The sequence below is a fragment of the Amblyomma maculatum genome, chromosome 10 (assembly GCF_055883805.1).
Source record: "Amblyomma maculatum isolate TAMU_Amacu chromosome 10, ASM5588380v1, whole genome shotgun sequence".
Taxonomy (NCBI): Eukaryota; Metazoa; Arthropoda; class Arachnida; order Ixodida; family Ixodidae; genus Amblyomma; species Amblyomma maculatum.
The window spans coordinates 127,691,015-127,709,760 of NC_139353.1; the positions used below are offsets into that span (position 1 = coordinate 127,691,015).

The 18,746-nt window shown below is 45.4% G+C and overlaps 1 protein-coding gene across 3 annotated transcripts in view; it reads right to left on the bottom strand.

The window, feature by feature from the left end:
* LOC146177434 (protein VAC14 homolog) overlaps positions 1-18,746 on the bottom strand; it is a 69,471-nt gene that overhangs the window by 24,405 nt on the left and 26,320 nt on the right. For 2 of the 3 annotated variants that reach the window (XM_084580456.1, XM_084580457.1), the window contains exons 9-13: positions 16,232-16,327; positions 15,342-15,667; positions 10,911-10,976; positions 2,530-2,759; positions 481-655 (exon numbers count right to left, since the gene is read on the bottom strand). In XM_084580456.1, coding sequence (XP_084436582.1) covers positions 481-655; positions 2,530-2,759; positions 10,911-10,976; positions 15,342-15,667; positions 16,232-16,327 — 893 coding nt within the window. The remainder of the gene's footprint in view (positions 1-480; positions 656-2,529; positions 2,760-10,910; positions 10,977-15,341; positions 15,668-16,231; positions 16,328-18,746) is intronic. The other variant, XM_084580458.1, reaches the window with a different exon arrangement.

Below are 18,746 nucleotides of genomic sequence, written 5' to 3' on the forward strand. Positions count from 1 at the left end.
GTCATAAATAAATCCAGAAGTCCAGAATCCAATCAAGTAGCCACATAACAAGCCAATGATGAATACAGTGGTTAAACTAAAAAAATATTAAAAATTGACATATTAAGAATATAAAAAATAAGAATAAATATATAAATATGTAAAAAAAAAAAAGCTTTTGCCTTGCTCTGCCTAAGCAGTCAAGTGCCTCCGAGAATTTTTCTATAGAGAGACTGAACGTGAACAGAGTGCTCGTTAATTTGCAATGCCCAGAAGCAAATGGAACCCTTTTAAGGTGAGCAAAGTTCACTGTTGTTCGTGGAAACACCGAAACAAAAAGACACAACTGGGGCCACTACAAACAGGCACCACATTTGGTGTCATGAGAAGAACGAAACATTCCCTTCAGTCACTGCTTTGCTATCTTTCTGGATGTGCGACACCCTATTCAACGTCACATCACAGAATATGAACATGCTGCCACACAGGAGAAGCCCTCACCTTCGTCTTGAGGTCCTTGAGCTGGTTGCGCAGCTCAAACAGCTCAGTGGAGGTGAGCAGGATGGTGTTGAGGGTCTGCACCATGTGTGCAGCAAAGCGCAAGCTGTCTCGGCCCAGCAGGATCTCTGACAGGGACCGGTAAATGTCCTCCGCATTGAGCAGCACGCACAGCTGCCTGGGACACGCACCACCACACACACATGCGACAAATGCTGCTGCCGCAATGTTGAGGACAGCTATCACAAAACGACACCACAAGGAGGGAGACGCTTCGAGGCTGAAGCTTTGCAGAAAAAATACCCCCAAAATTTCGTCTCGCGTTGTCAGTCCAGAGCTCACATGCTACACCAGGACCTTAAGCCCACAAACTTCTGGTGATTCCGCAAAATCAACACGACATCCAACAGACACGATGAGGTCACGAACACAAAGCATCACTAGTGTCACCAAGAAAACAGCCCTGTTCTTCTTCTATTCTCAAGCAATGATTGCAAGTAAAAGCACATCATCACTGAAGAGATCACTGTCACCAAGAAGCATTTTACATTTCTGCATCCTTCCTTATCGCTGCTTGCACATCGCCCTACCACTTAGTGTTTGCAGCGTGAGAATGACAGTGCCCCAGGATCTTCAACACTCCTGTAGGTGTTCTGGGTACCTTAGGTCAAAGCTTCGCTGTAGTCTTTGAACAAAGCGCAACAAAACAAAGAGCATTCCTGACTAACTAGGCATACATTCAGCACAACTGCTCCCAGCACCATTGCCTTGGAAGGCACAAGTTTTTCATTGGAAGCCCTCTGCCGTCTCCTTAATGGCCTATCACCTCCACCCCGTAGCGAGACTGAGTAACGATATGCTCCAGGGAAAAAGAATGTTCTAAACCTCTACGCTAATGCAACGCCCTCAAATTCAGCCACTCGGCGAAATGAAGTCGAATCCTAGAAGAAAAAAACCGAACTGAACAAGGCCTGTTTACTGTATTCAATCTCGTTTGCTTCTTTCAACGTTCCCATCTAGTGAAAGCAGAGCTGCAGAAATCGTTCAGTAGCATTTCTTGTCCCACTTTATTCTTAGGCATTGCCCACCTCAAAACAAGAGGTGCGGACCGGTGGAAAATCGGGACAGGTAGTATGGGCCAAAGAATGAGAGTACAGCACAATAAAACTATGTATGTCAGTGATGAGGAGACGACATGAGCCAATGCAAGAAAACAAAACACATCCTTGTTGTTATTTTCCTTCACAGGCTGAACATTTAACTCTGCACGCACAACTATGGCAAACCAAAGATGGCTATAGGGATTTCAGGACTTTTAGAGCAGTTGAAGGCTAGGCCTGCATTAACTGGCTCCTAGCATCTGCCAAACACTGTGCCTAAGGAACTCTGTACAATGTTTTGCTCTCAGGGAAAGCTAAAAAAACGCCTCCAGTGGCTACTTCTGCCTGTGTTGACAACTGTTTGCCAGATAAGATGTTTACTTGCCAGAAAATTGGCATAAAAATCAAAATGTTTCTTTCTACCAGCATATACTGAAACAGACAGCGTTAACAGCGAAAAGAGACTTCACAACTTCTTTTCAGAACTGAGCAATAGCCGCACACCTTAGCCTCACACATACGCATGTTAAAAAAGAAACAGTCTTATATTATCATAGTTCAGTTCCAGAAGTGGGTGGCAGCAGTTACCAGGTTTTCATTTTCCATTCTTTTCTAGCTTGCGAACTTCATTTTAACCAAAAGAAGCTTCTTTTGAATGCAGCAAACTATTTGCAAAGCCCATCTCTGATTTGTCCTCAGTGTTAAAGGAGCACATTCAGGAAATCAAGTCAAAGAACAGGAGCTATGCATATACAGACTCACTCAATATGACCTGCAACGCACCTGTGGTGGCTGTGGTGCGATTTTATTTCATCGCAGTTGAATGCCCCGCTGCAGTCTCACCAGAAAACTCTGAACATGTCAATGTGAGCTACATGCCGGACATTTGGACAACTTTAAGCTCCTGCCGTTATACTAGGCCACTGCACATACTGCAGCAGCAGCAGCGTACCTGATGATGAAGGATCCCCGCTCCTCCAGTAGCTGCGGGTCGGCCTGGAACAGGTCCAGCAGTGACAGCATGAACTTGCCAAAGTAGCCGTTAGGAGCCTGGATTGCGTCGCCTGCTGGCACGACCGAGGCCGCTGGCGACGGCACTGCCCGCTTGGCGATCCCCCCACTGCCTCCAGCGGCACTCGACGAGGAGATCTCCGCCAAAACCTCCAGGTCCAACAGCACCACCTGGACCCGAAAAGGAATGGCGCCTTCCTTGCTTCGTTATCACCTTACTAGTGAACCTGAATCCCAGAAAGCAAAATCCTTTTTAACGGCACTCCATGTATTAGCCCAGATATCTTAATTTCACGCATTCTGTGTCGTCCGTGAAATTACTCGGAATGAATAGATAGAGAACTGCTACATTTTCTGAAATATCAGCTGCAATTTTCCCTTTGAAATTTCCTCCACGAGCCTGGTGCAAAGTTGCAACTTGAAAACAGCCAAACTTTCGCCAATCCCAGCCACTCATTTTTTGAAAACAAAATTCACGCATAGGTCATAGGCCAAATGATGTCATTGGTAAAATGTTGCTATATATACAGAATCGCGCAACAGCTCATAAAGGTGTTATCGGAATAACAGGGGCACTGTGACTCATGTGCGAAATTTGTAAGATGTGCTGTTTACAGCCTGGACTGAACACTCTGGCGAAGGGTTTCGAATTCGAGGCCCTAACCAGACAGTGGCACTGAGTATGCAACCTCTCGGACCACACATCTACACAATAACAGGCGGTATAATGTGGCTATTTATGTTTGTTTAACGCTAGTTCAAAGGCAGTCATGCATGAGGAACCAACTAATACCCCGGTCAGACGAGCAAGTTTAGTGTCACTTTCAACGAGCGCACTCGCCTTTAGTGTCATTCGCATCGTGTCACACGATGAACTTTAATGACACTCGCTGCCGAACACACTCCGCGCAAAGTGAGTTTGGGGAACTCACTACACATTGTCCGGCAGGCGAGTGTGTAGTCTCGACAGGACACTTCATATTACTCATTTTTGAGAATTACAATGTTTTAAAATGTTTATCGTAATTTTATGAGCGTTTCTATTAATAGGCAAGAGATTTAAGGCTGAATCGCATGCACGCGAAAACTCACGCGAACGCGACGGCGACAAGCGTCGCACCAAGCCTTCGCGCGAACAGAAATGCATGTGTCGCTTGGCTCGTCGCTCGGATCTGCCGAAATAGAAAATTTCGCTCGTTCGCCCGGAAGTAAGCGTACGTCACTGCCGCTCATTTCGCACGCTTTCTTTATTTTGCTGTGTTGCATTGTGATTGTGCATAACCGCGTAATTTTTTCGCTTTGTACGAACAATGGTGAATAGCCAAGGATTCAAAGAACGTCTAATCGCAACCGAAACAAAAGAAACAAGGGGTCACGTGACTACTCGTACAGACTACAGTGCAAGTTAACGCACATTCGATACGGTTTGTTGTAAATACATTTTCCTTTGGCATGTTGTCGCAAAATAACTTGCAATCATTATGACTGTTGTTGCATTTGGCAGTAGTTTTGCGGTGTACTAAGCCACTATGCCAGCCACACAACCTACACAGAGCGTCGTCGCAGTTTCGCTCGGTTCGTGCTGTCGCGTGCATGCGTCTTCCCCAGTAGGCGACGGAGCGAACCATGATCGCTTTCGCCACGCCGCCTTGTCGCGTCGCTCACTTTTTCGCTCACATGCGGTTTCCCGCTTTAAGCTGTCACCAACTAAAAACGATGCGTACACTTGAATATCTACCCTCGCTCTCAGTGCTTGCGCTAAGGCGAAGGCTGCACTTCGATGGTATGCGGTATCTCAAGCTGCATCAACGAAGTTGGAGTTATTTGTATACTCAGTCTCTAGAAGGTCGTCACTTGACACGGCAGTATTTCGCTCAAGCGCCGGCCAAAGACAGCACCACTTTTGCTCCCGCAAGCCGCCAGCGTCAAGCCAGCACTTTTACGGTGCACCCGGCCCCGCTGTCACCGGCGTCAGAAAAATGTGCGAGAATTTGTTTTTCCCATAAATAATAATCCCTGGAGTAAAGCAATGTCAGAAATTAATACTTTTGGGGGAACGTTGACACGTACCGAGTCGCTAGCAGGAGTAATTGCTGCGATACAAGCAAATTTCTGCACGCAACTTCATAGCCATCGTCACCGGCGGCGCGGCACAGCTCACCCTTGTAGTACACGCATACGCTAGCTACACTCCTAAGGCACCGTCGATCTGAATTGCACATTTTTCTCATTATTCTCATTTCTCTCAAGGCAGTGCCACAAATGAGCCATATATCCTATTAAGCTGGCCATATGAAAGCGCCACCCACTACTTCAATGCGAAGCAAACTATAGGCTTAGCGACGACCACGGAGGAGCGCACTTGCCCCGTGCACTCTGCCATTCACGGCGCTCACGGGCGGCACTACAGCAGAAAGCTAGTAGCATCCGGTACTGTGAACGCTGCGAACTTCTCGCCTACTTTCGTGATGCTGCGAAAATAGGACCTTTTTCGACGTTGTGTACAACTACACGCCAAGCAAACGCTGTGAAGACGTGAAGATGCTGCCGTGCGTGGGTGCTGCGCCGCTGGACATTTTAGGCTACTTAGAAGCGCCGTCGGACATGATTTCGTGTGAAAAAATGCATGCTGCTCTGAATCATACAACTCAGGCACTTTTTGCGCTCGAACACCAGTGACTCTTTTCCATACATAGGCACTACCGGCATTTTCTCGGTTAACAATGCAAATCAAAGTCACAATTGCTACATTCACGATAACCGCAGTTAGCAGCGTAACTATATATCATAAATGAGGCTGGTTTTGCATGTAAACAGCAGTAACCATGCATGTTAGCGAAAAGCGCGTGCGACATCGCGATGCTTTTTAAGTGAAAACCATGTACTCAAATGCACAAATAAACTGAATATTAGCTCGGGGTAATTGTACTTGCAATAAAATTGTATTTTAAGGTATTTTTGTGAAAACTAATTATTTTCCACATAGGGCTGCAGCATCCGCATCGGCACTGCCGTCATTTCAAAATGACACTTGATTTTGCCGTGTGACAGTGAGCACCGAAAGTGTCACTCTTCCTATGTAAGTGCACTTCGTGAAAGTGTCACTAAACTTGCCCGTGTGACTGGGGTATAAAAGCGATTCCCGATTTTTTTCTTCCGATAAACGCTGACGTCTCTTTGTATCCAGCCACCTCGGCTTGTTTACACCTTGGCGACTGACTGACAGGCCTTATTCTAAGAGTGAGACTCTCTTCAGCTCTGTAACGTTAAAGGGGTTCACAGATTCACAGGACAAGAATTAAAAAAAAATGTTCTGTGAAGAAAATGAAGATGAGGGCTGGAATAACCTGATGGTTGCACTGAGTTATTCCTTTTTATGCTTTTCCTAGAAACAAAGGACCAAATACTTTTCCTGCACGTTTTTTAAATCTAGCCGTACCTTATGTCCGAGTCGGAGCCATGCATCTGTCATGTCTGCACCCACATGTGCCTTCTCACACCTTAAGTCCTCCAATACAGTCATATCTCATTACTACGAACACCACATTAATGAATTTTTTCAAATTAACAAACTTTTTAAAGTCCCCAACTGATCTGCAATGTTTTCGATGTAAAACTATTTCAGAATTACGAATTTCAATGCAGCGTATATTTCAGAATAACGTACGTATTTTTTTTTTCTTTAAGTTAGGAACATCAGTATTACAAACTTGGCTAAAATGAACAGTGACGCAGCTCGCAACTCTTGCAAGCCGCGGCACTGCGGCGAACAGCGGTTTAGAGCGACAGAAACCGTCGCTTCTGTGTATGGTCTAAGGGCTGTAGCTATCATCATCTGCATGTCTAGAGCCAGCTTCTAGCATCACCATGAAGCTTTGATTATCCAGCTCCCAGCAGGCCTAGCCACCTGCCTTTTTTTTTTGTTGTTGTGTGCCATTCACCACTTAGTTGCTTGTACTATTTGTGCGTGCGGGAAGGTTTTGTTTTTTTTGTTTTTTTTGTCACATATTATATAATTGCAAAGTTTGTGTGAGATGTGACGATGATGCCAGCCAGCGAAGGTGCCAAGAAGGTCGAAGAGCATCCTTTGCTGCAAAAAATCGGCGCAGGGACAAAGCGAATCGGCCTCTGCAGACAGCTAGCATTGCCCCATCAACCATCGCAACTATTTTTGAGGCGAAAGCCTATAATACCTCATCGTTCATACCCGTGAACGGAAGTGTCTATGAATGGAAGTGTCTGCGAGCAGAAGTGTCCGCGTTTCGTGACGCCTAACACCAATGAGGCAAAACTAATGATAAAGAGTGGTAGTGGTGGTAATAATGATCCTACCTACCAAATTTCACAACAAAGGTTTGTTAATTATTTATAGATTATTAATCACAACTGCTTACCGCACAACTGGTGTCGGCACCCAGTAGCAGCCGCCGCAAGGGTGTGCGCCTGATACAACCATCAAATATTTTGCTCCGCCCCGTCACACTGCACGACAGACTGGTGGCGGCACCCAGTAGCAACCATCGCAATTACTCTGTCCAATGAGCAATTGCGATGGCTGCTACTGGGTGCTGCCACCAGTCTGCGGGACCGGCCAACCACAATGATATTGCAGTAATTCGTAGCAGGTTGCGTCGAGAAAGGCTTTCACCTCTCACCACTTTAGACGGTCAAAGTGACCCTTTTAAAGACCGAGACAAGATTGTCAAACTTCAGAGAACACTGAAGATGAGGTCAAATCGAACTCTAATGCTTTCTTGTACATGGACAAAACCGTACATTCATCGCTCAGTGCAATCACGCACCCGATGAAGTGTTGCGCAAACCGGAAAACGTATGTGCTGTAGTAGCGTAACGTAGCATGTACAGTGAAAGCTCGTTAATTCACAACTCGTTAATTCGAAATTTTGGATAATTCGAAATAGTCATCGTGGTCCGGTCCGCAGTGCATAGAAGTCTATGCGCGTAACAGCTCGTTAATTCACTCAAAAATTGGCGCCGCCACCCATAATTCGAACTGCGCGCCGCCAAGCGGCGCTGTTAAAAACCATCGTTGGAAGCTTTCACGGCAGAACGATAGATGGCACAACCATCGGGGCGCCGCTAGGGTGCTGGAACAAGTACTAAACAGTCTTTCCTGCCGCGACTCCTTCGAGGAACGACGTTTTAGTGTTATCGACCACGGTTTCGTGTTGCATTTCGTGAGCCCTCGTTTTGCACCCCGCTTGTTGTGAGCTTGTGTCCGCGAGATGTGTTCGCGTGGGAAATACTGTGCCAAGACGGTGAAGGAGAAAGTGGCTATTTTACGCGAGGTGGATGAACGGAAGGCCAGCAAAGTGGAAATCGCGAAAAAGCACGGGATTCCACCAAGCACGTTGTCGACGTACGTCCGAAATAGGAAGGCCATCGAGGATGCCTATGAAGCCGAAGATTTCGCCAGCAACAGAAAAAGGCTTCGGTTAGCCAAGTATCCGGAAATTGAGACCGCTGTGATCACGTGGGTGAAAGAAATGAGAAGCGCTGACATTCCACTGAGCGGCCCAATTATCACGGCGAAGGCGGCCGATTTCGCCCTGCGCTTGAATGTGGAAGATTTTGTCGCCTCCGAAGGATGGTTTCACCGCTTTAGAGACAGACATAATCTTGTCTTCCGGGTGTTGTCTGGAGAAGCCAAAGAAGTGGATGCAGAAACTTGTGCCACGTGGCGAAGCCGTGCTCTGCAGCAGTACTTAGAAAGCTACTCGGCACATGATATATTCAATGCTGATGAGACGGCTTTGTTTTATAAGCTCCAGCCCGACAGAACAGTAACATTTAAAGGGGACAGCTGCGCTGGCGGCAAGCGAAGCAAAGAGCGGATTACTGTTCTGGTCGCCGCTAATATGACCGGGACGGAGAAGGTCCCTCTTTTTGTTGTCGGCAAGGCACATAAGCCTAGATGTTTCAAGAACATTAGGACGCTGCCGACGGAATACTCCGCCAACAGCAAGGCGTGGATGACGGGCGAATTGTTTAAAAAATGGCTCTTGAAATTCGATCGGAGGATGGAGCTAGGGAAGCGTCAAGTTCTCCTCATTGTGGATAACTGCTCGGCACACAAAGTCGACGCCGAGCTGAAAGCCACAAGGCTCGTCTTTTTGCCCGCCAACACGACTGCGGCCTTGCAGCCGATGGATCAGGGGCTGATCAGAAACATCAAATGTTTCTATAGGCGCCACATGATCGAGCGCATGACTTTGTGCACTGGAAACCAGAAGACCAGCACCATCACATTGCTCACAGCAATGCACATGTTGGTGCGTGCATGGGAGCATGTCACGCCGTCCACAATTGCAAACTGCTTCCACCACTGTGGCTTTGCTGCCGGAAGTATGAAAGAAAGTGGCGACGATGGGAGTCCGGAGCCTCTGCCTGCGGCTGTGCGTGCTGTGCTGCAGGACGTCAGTTTTGATGATTACGTTGGAGTAGACAGCGATGCAGCAGTGTGCGGTGCCCTAAGTGATGAGGACATTGTCGCTGAAATTGTTGGGGAGCAGTCTGTCCCAGAAGAGGCAGAAGACGAGGGCGACGATGAGGAGCAAGAGCCCGTGCGTCCATCCGCGGCAGAAGTTATGGGAGCGCTGAATGTCGCGCGCCTTTTCTTCAGCTTTGAAGAGGGGGAAGAAGACTCCCTGCGTCGCATTCGCATGCTAGAAGACCGAGTGAGTACGGTAGCCCTCAGAGAGAAGAAGCAGAAGATGATAACAGACTTTTTTGCTAAATAAATGTTTTTCGTGCACTCCGGGCATCAAACGCCTTCACTTTTGCTCACTTTCATTAGTTCGAATTTTGGTTAATTCGAACTGGCCTGGCGGCCCCGTGGAATTTGAATTAACGAGCTTTTACTGTACTTGTGTTTGCTGCATGTGGCAGAAGAAAATAACGGATTCCTTCAAGTAAATCAATTAATGTAACATTTTCACTTGAGGTTTTGCTTGTCTACAGATGCGCCTACTGCTAAAGTACATTTTCTTACCTAGGTTTGGCCCCTGGCTTATAACCACGGGTTTCTTATTAGAACAATATTTCAAAATAATGAACAACTTTTTTCAGTCCTGCGTGATTCGTTATACAGTAGAACCCCTTTATAGTAAAATCACCGGGACCAGCAAAAATCTTTACTATATCAGTTGTTGGTGACGACATGGTCCTGAAGATGCTGCCTGGTAGTTAAATGGGAACTTACTCAACACGCCTTTTTGTTTAATGAAAAAAACACTCAGAAATACCTTCCATCTCTCCCTTATCATCTCTTTGCAGAATTTTTTTTCAGTTATTAAAATATTTTACATCTTGTGGAAATACCTCTTAAGCAAGAGGACAACGTAGCTACGAATAGACCCAAGTATGGTTTCATGTGAAAATCAGAGCCTTGCATGAACACGGTGTCCATTTTTGCTCTTTCTGTCTTGTAAAAGACAATAAATGATAAATGTGCGTGGCAGTCAAGTGCTGCAAGACCGCACACGCTGTACCTCCACTTCTTGCCTCCACTGCCACATTCTTCATGCTGCACAGTACTGAGAATGTTCACCCGATTCTTCCCCTTCCCTATTTCTTGCTGTATTTTTACTATCCTTTACTTTCTGAATGGACTGCATCGCCTCCTTTCCATGTTTGTAGACAGCTTTACTTTTTCTCCTACGCGCTGTGTGCTTTTCCTCATGGCTCCAAGACTTCCGTATAGTAGGCTTCTTCCGAATGCTGCTAAGCCTGGTGGTAAAGCCACTTAAAAGAGCACTTGGTGTTATTTTTTTGTTTTCAAGTATAAAAAATCTTTGCCTCGCGATTCTAGGTAGTGCACGGGCGGCGATATCATATCGTGGAAGTCGTCGCCGTGCCCAGGTGTACTTCATTATAACCAATTTTTAACAAAAATGTCTTTACTATAAAGGGGGAAAAATGTACAGTTGTCTATGGAAGATGTACTGGGACTTCAGTTTCACTTTACTACATCCGAGTTTTTACGATATCCGAGTTTACTATAGCCGAGCTCTACTGTATCGAGATTTGACTGTATAGAGAGAAGATCTCAGGATCTTCAAAATGTCACAGTAATGTGGGGCTTCAAGTGAGTACATTTTAAATCTTCCATCATCGATATGTCAAACAATTATGTGATTTCTGTGCACAATACATTTAAAACTTATAGCAGCTAAAAAACACAAGCTGCAACGTATGTCCCTTCTCGCAGAAACACAAACCCAATCAGACATCGGCACAATCGTACAATCTGTCATTTAAATGCCACACAGGATAGTGTAACGCACAAAAAACCAAACTTACCTCATCCGACGGATCTGACAGTGTCTGCAGCAGCTTCGGGAATATCTCCTCCACGTGGACAAAGATCTACAAACAGAAAAAAGCCTAAGCAAAAAAGCCTTCACAGTCTTAGCACAACACTGAGGATGGCCCCAAAACAAGAAAATGATTTTAGAAGCCTGAATTAAGTTCGGTTCTTTCACAAGGACGTTCAGAAAACAAAATTTGCGAAAACAAAACTGACAGCTTAAACGATAAAATGTAGCAATGTGATCACACTTCCCGGTTGACAGCAAGCAAAAGTCATTTCTCTTTTCCGCAGCTTCATGCACTTAATTATTAAGTCCATAATCCATAATTGGGAAGGAATGAAATATAAAAAGTATTACAGATGTAAGAGCATAGCCTCTTTTGAATGTGGAAACAGAGGTGAAATCACGCACAAGTAGCACGCAAGTTTCTGTGTGAAATATATTTGCTGCCCTGCAAAAATAAGAATGGCAATCATATTTTATTTCTTAACCCCTTAACCGTTTCGGACGAGCTGCGCTCGTCCTTGCAAAGCCGTCCCCAAACCGTTTTGGACGACTATAGCTCGTCCTCGCTGAATAGGTTCTTCCCTTCAGCGTTTCGAACGAGCAGCACTCGTTTGTGGCTTAGATGGCATTTTGCTCGACAGATGGCAGCACTGACCTGTTAATTTCGTTTTTTTTCTACCACATAAACATCTTTTACGTATGGCAACATAATAACCGAAATCAGCACTAAAAAAATAAGCAGTTTTGTTAAGAAATTCGTTGATATAACAAAGCGGTGAAGGGGTTAATATGGGGCCAATTATGATGAACTACGTTGGTCACATAATAAGATGAACTCCATTTCTTTCAGGTAGAACGAAAGGAAGAAGATGGTTTGCACGGTATAAAAAAGAAGAACCGAACAAGGGTAAATAGGGTTCGCCTCAGGTCGCAGATGAGCCAACGTTTCGACAAGTGGACTTGTCTTCGTCTTCGCCCAGACGAAGACAAGTCCACTTGACGAAGACAAGTCCACTTGTCGAAACGTTGGCTCATCTGCGACCTGAGGCGAACCCTATTTACCCTTGTTCGGTTCTTCTTTTTTATACGTTGGTCAAAGGCAGACTGGGCAATCGGCATCTGGAATGAAGAGCCCAACATGAAACACAAGCTAGCAAACCACAACTTATTGCACATATGAAGAATCATTACGTAATACAGGCATGGATACCCACTGATGCCACAGCATAACCCCCATGACATCATCATGGCTGGTACCAATTTCGATGCAATACAAAAGCTCGCACAATTCCCTCACCGAGGTGCACTGCACACAGTGTTCAGAACCTCCGGCGTTCTGGACACTCTCCCATGCCGCTTGCTAGCATTTTGTCAAGCAAACTTGTTAGTCTTATTGATTGAGTGCGTATCAATAATGATCCTGTGGACACCAGCCAGCTAATTGAGGATACAAAAATTAAAGGGGGACGAGGGTCTCAAAACTGACATTTAATTATGGCTAGAATCTCACGAGACTTTGCACGTAGATGTGGTTTTCTCTCCCGATTTCAAAAATGTACTCATAATTGAGCTGGTGGTCGTAGATCAAAAGTTATCTGCATTTTGTTGCTTTTAATTACATATATTGATAGCCAAAGACTTCCCATACCCGATGACATCCTTTGTTTTCCTCTAAAGGCACGTCATCCTCACATATTAAGTCGAGAGTAAAAGGCTTCATTATTTGATACTGGAACTCATTAAGCTAATCTCAAATTGATATTTACCCATTGCCTAAACTAAGAAATTAAAAATGTCATCGGGCACCTCATTCCTCTCTGAAGAAAATGGTACCAAAGCTATTTGTGTGAACTAAAAAGAAGTTATCAAAACCCTGCGTAATACTGTAGAGATCGACCAAAAATATGAAACTAAGAAAACGGCATTTGAAATTTGACCACATATTATAACTTGAAAGATCAGTAGCCTGTGATATTCTCACCACTCACTGTGATATTTCTCACCAAAAATGACATGCTCTTCCCATTTCCAAAACTGTCTTTGGATTTTGAATATGTCAATTAAAACTGAAGCAATCACCATTACACATGGCAAGATAGTGTATGCCATTAGGAAATCAGCATAAGTTTGGCATGACATGCAATAATTATTTAATGGTAATTTGCAAAATCCCGACTGAGTGATGTAAATATTGGATCACCCCCTGATCTTTTTAATATGACTGCAGTGATATTAAATTTGTCACTGTCACTCAATGAGAATCTAGAGAAAAAGCCCAGTAAGGCTGAGTGAAGCAGCACGGAGAAAAACGCATTTGCAATTCGAGACAAACTTTAACTTTTGCTACACAGCAGCTATGGCAATATAAATGAAATCGTTGTGAGGGTTTGTTCTACGAGAAAGCCTATATACTAAGCATGTAACAGTACCCTCCCCAAATACTGGCAAAAGCTTGCCACAAAGTCCGTATATACCGCCACTAGAACCAGCCTGAGAAGCTTCATCTACCACTTCATATGCCTGTGGCAGCAAAAAATACTCAAAACCTACGATAAAATGATCTAGCTATATTAATAAACTTGCACACAGTTTAAGGCTAAAGCATGGCAGCATACTAGAATGACCTAATAAATTGGTTAATGTTCTAAAATGAAACTTTGCTGTACAGCAGATGCAGGGCTGCACGCAGGGTCCCTTGCTGGAGCTAAAGCTCGAACTTCCACACCCCTTGAGCACAGCGACGCAATTTCGCAAGCAATTTGCCATAAAAAAAAAGAAAAAAAGAAAAGAAACGGCCGTGGAATTTGTGGCTGAGGAACGCAGGTAACTGCGCGATGTCAGGCTCGCCTGTCGTCTGAAGCGACGTGGTAAAAAAGCAATGACGTGGCCGCATTGGTGGGGACCGTGAGTACCAACTGAACAGTGCAATCTATCAATGCTGTCTTGGATGCCTCTGAACCTCTCACAAACGATTATATACCACAGGATGTGCTGCAGCTAGGCCGAGAACACGCCGCTTAAGATACGACATGCGACCCTGGCAGCACGACGTCGTACTTGTTCTTCAATGTGCACTAAGCGCTTTCGTACACTCTTGATACGGCTACGTCCATCGTGCTACGTCTAAAGACCAGCGCCGGCCGTGAGAACGATTGATACGATCACGAAAGGGCATCAGAAATGTGCGAAGCAGCAGCCACGATGGCGAACGTTTAAAAAATAAATTTTTTAGAAATGGCAAGCCAGTCACGCTGGCCAATGGGAAGTGCGAGAAGAGGAGCTCGCTTCGTGAGCGTGCGCTCAGCCAATCAGTAGACCGAAAACAGCTTTTAGAAAACCCGCGCCGGTGGTCGTTCTGCTTGAGGGACATCATCTGGAGATGCCGCAAAATGTGCAAAAAGAAATAAGCTTCAAAACAAGCCCAAGATGGCAGCGGCCAGCCGGCTACTTCCCCCGCGGTGCGTGCGGGAAGTTCGAACAATTTTTGCCATTTCGAGGCTCCTGTGGCGTTTTAAAAGTTGATTTTATCGTATTTTTTGATCGAATTCAGTGTTTATATTTTGAAAGCTAGTGTTCAAAGGTACAAACATTCCGAAAATGCATTTTTCTCAAAATCGATTTTTAGCCCATTTTTGACCAGTTTAAGACCCACGTCCCCCTTAAACGAGTATAGGCCACCAACATCAGCAGCCATTAGGAAGATGACAACTGTGAAGGATAGCTACCATAACTGCTGCAATGCATGGTAAAAAAGAAAAAAAGAAGCCATGAAAACCCTGTGAGTGCAGGATGACTTTTCTGCACCAACTCCTTTTGATGAGAGTGCCACGGAGCATCTTGGAATGATTAGGGGATTAGAAGCAAAAAACACGTAGGAAAAGAAGTAAAAGAAGAAGAAGAAAAAGAAGTAGTAAAAGAAGCAAAAGAAAGAAATATAAAAACAAGAAGAAAAAAAAAAAGCAGAAGAAGAAGAAGAAGACAGATAATTCGATAGTTGGTAAAGGCTAATGACAACAGCGAGTTGCTAGGGCAGAAGGTTCGTTCGAACGTGACAGCAGCACATTAAATCCAGGTGTCCCCAGAAAAATTCGCTGCAACATTCACAACTTTCGCTCTACCACCCCACAATAATTTTTTTTTTTTTTCAGGGAGGGGGGGGGGGGGGGTAGGAGAAGAACGATGTTAGCCTTGGCAATAATAGTTTGCCATAACTCTTCTGACAGCTGTAGGTCGATGAAAAGATTGATGTCCACGCTGGTCACCTCAGTGGCATCTGCAAGCTTTTTCTTCTATTTTCCCTTTCACCTTCCTAGCCTTGCACTAGCCAGACTCTTTACAGAAGACACACAGCTCTGAAATGCTTTCAACTTTCTTTACTCCCACAGAGAACAAGAGGCAGGCTTCCTCCACTGACCTTGTTGGGTATCTTGGTGAAGAGGTGCAGGAACCAACGCAAGACGGCAATGCGCGTCTGCATCGACACGTGCATGAGCTGCCGCGTCAGCACGTTCACCAGCGGCGTCAGTTCCAGCTCGCCCGTCACAGCAGGAGTGACCACACTCGTGGTGACGCTGTCGTCGTGCTCGAGGTCGCCCCCGATCCTGTGCTGCAAGCCGAGGCCGCGTGCCGTGGGTGATCCACGTTCGCTGGTGGCGGCGGAAGAGCCATGTGGGTGGTCATCTTGCTCGGTGACCAGTTGCATGAGCCTCGTGTTGACCGCCTTGGCTGTCTCACGGATGTCTGCAAGGAGGGAAACCCCGCACGTCCTGAATTTGCACCAACAAACCATGTTGAGTATGGAAAGATGAAGTATCTCGCTCTCACCTCTTGAGAAATAAGAACGGTGCTAAGCAGACGACACACACCAGAGAAAGTAGACTGGAAGCGTGCTTACTGGCAAATAAATAGCTTTTCACTTTATTTAATAGCTTAAGAGAAATCTTTTCTGGAGCACACACCCTCAGCAGACATAATTTCCTATAAAAAAATTTTATGCTTAGCTACTAATTCCCTAAATTTTGCTAAACTTCCTTTGGGTGATTAGCGCCAATGGAGGGTTCAAAGCCAAAGATAAGACAATGCTGTTTCAATTTTTGAACTGAAAAAAAAAAAAAAAGAAAAGATGACCCCACACAACAGCCCCGACAGGACATTCACACAGCACGGTCAACCTTTGCAGTGGCTGCGAATCACGGTGACCCAACATGACAGCCCCACAGGACATCTACAAAGCACCACCAAAGAAAGAACAAGGAACACGCTCCTATGGAAGAAAGTGTACCCCCAAAATTGTTTTCTGCTCACCTTCCCGGAGAAATGAGGAGAAGCTGTCTAAAGGAAGCGCATTTTCTTGGGGGGAAGGTTTCTTCCCAGTGTGGAAAAGGCAGGGCACCATCGCGCCTGCACTGGCGGAGGGGGGGGGGGGGGGGGGTGGCACAAGAAAAACAGCACTAGTCAACACAGCACAGCTACAAAACAGCACAAGGAAAAGCAACACAGAGCAGAACAGCACAGTGCAGTTCAGCCCAGCACTGTAGAAGAGGTACACTATAAAAGCCATAACCATAGGAGGTTATGGCTATGATATGGCCCTGCCCATGAGGCTTGGGTGCAGTTAGGCCAGGTTCGGTTAACTTACGTTACGCTAGGTTGCAGGAAACAGTACTTAGGAAAGCAGCATATCTTTATGTCACATATTTGTCATTCTTTGTCATAATATAAAGTAAAATTGTACAACCTAAGAATTAGACGTATCGAAGTGCCAGCATTAGAAGTGACAATTATACAGGTGCTTGTCGATAATTACAATGAGGAATCACTCTGCTGTCTCAATGAATATCATTCTGCGTAAATTTATCCGGTAAGGTGGGTTAGGCTGCAGAAGCAAAAGAAAAAAAAAAAAAAAGAAAGGAAATCGTGAGCAGGTAGAGTAGACGACGAGGTGAATTTCATTTTTGAATTTTCTGGATTCCACATCCATAATGCAGTAGAAAAGCTAAAGCTAGATAAATAAATCCAAGCGAGTGAGAACTTCATAACCATTATTTCTGCCATATGCACTCTTCAAGCAAAGCTGCGCTGTCGTACTGTGCTGCACCGTGCCGTCTTTTCCGTGCGCTGTTTCATTGCTATGCTGTATTTTCCCTGTGCTGTTTTTCTCCCTGTACCGTTTTCGTCACCGTGCTTTTTCTCCCATGCTGTTCTGACGCGTGTTGTTCCTTCGTGGCACCCAGGCAGCAATCTGACATGGTCACATCTCAGCAGTGCACAGACTAAAAGACGTGCATGTGCCAAGTGGGTGTTGACTCGAGGCTTAAGAACACTGAGGCCCCTTCTGACTTGGCATCATGGCAACAAGAGTTGCGCGGCACAGATATTTCATCTTGTCTGGTGGAACGTCGCTGTGTTTTACTCAATGCCGTCAAGCTCTCGTGTGGTATGATGCAATATTCGATCGAAGATGACCAGCGGCATGTGTTTGTTCCGTTCAAGAAGTGCCCAGATGTGTTTTTCAGCTGTGCAAAAAGCGAAGCGACAAATTTCATGAGCTCGCAGGCCCTGATTTTGTAATTGACAGTAAGCACATTTTTCTGGTATACTCGTGCGTTCACGTATTTCTGAGAGCACGAACAAGCGCGTATTAGTTTGCTTTATTGCCCTCCCGAACGAATCGTGCTGAATGCCGACCGATCGCGCTCTAAAAGCATGCAGACGGCATGCGATCAATGGCAGCGCTTTGAGTGATTCTTTCTTGGCATTTAATTAATTCGAGTTCAGCAGGTCATGTTGAAGGAGCTAGCTCTCTCACATGACGGCTGCCATAGGAAGGTCATGCCGCTAGCATGACCGCTTAGTACAGATGCATCCCTAGACGGAATCATAATACAGTGAAACCTCGTTATAACGAACAGTAAAAAAATCAAAAATAGTTTGCTATATCAATAATTCGTAATATAAAATTTCGTAGAAAATACATACAAGAGCAGCAAAATTCAATCGAAGAAGGCACAGCAACTTGGAGGGTGCTTACTTGGGTCACGTCCATTACGCGCAAATAACTGCGTTATCGCGGCCTGCTTTTTTGTGTTGATCGTGTTCCATATCACGCCCTGTTCCACAGTTTGCAAACATTCAACAAGGGCAAACCCACTGCCCTCAATAGCACTGCAGTGGCGGCGCAGTGAATCCAATGCAGCAAGCGCTTCTTGTGAAGTCAATGTTCTCATCATCTGCAGGGTCAGCCTGAGTTTTGTCTGTGGCATGTTCAGAAATTTCCGTAGCGATTTCAGAATCCATCAGTAGAGCCGTGGTTGCTGCAATGTCGTCGCCGACTACAAAGTCTTCGAAGTCATTGTTGCAGGCACGCCACCAACAAAACACGAAAAATTGTTACAGGCCTCATCGAGCTCGCGGAGCTCTGCTTCGTCCGGATCGTCCCCATCGTCACTTGATGCGCGGACCTCTGCTGGAATAAAACCTGCGTGCCGAAAGCAGTTGGTAATCGTTTCGCCTTTCACGCTGTCCTATGCTACTTTAATGCTCCCAGCAAGTTGATCTTCAAGTCCTGCTTCATACGAAGCTTCACGAGAAGAGTGTCAGTCTCCCCTTGTAAACTGCCTTGAACGCCCTGATTTTATCTCGAGATTGTTCTTTAATGTCAGTGCTGCTTTTTTTCACGTTCACTGCCATCACAGCACTACGCACACCCGCGCACCACACTCGACACGATGACCGCCACGACGCCGCTGCTAACACTAAAACGCAAAAGACGCAGTAAAAGAGCAAAAGCAACATTCGATCGCACCGCCGCCACTACTGC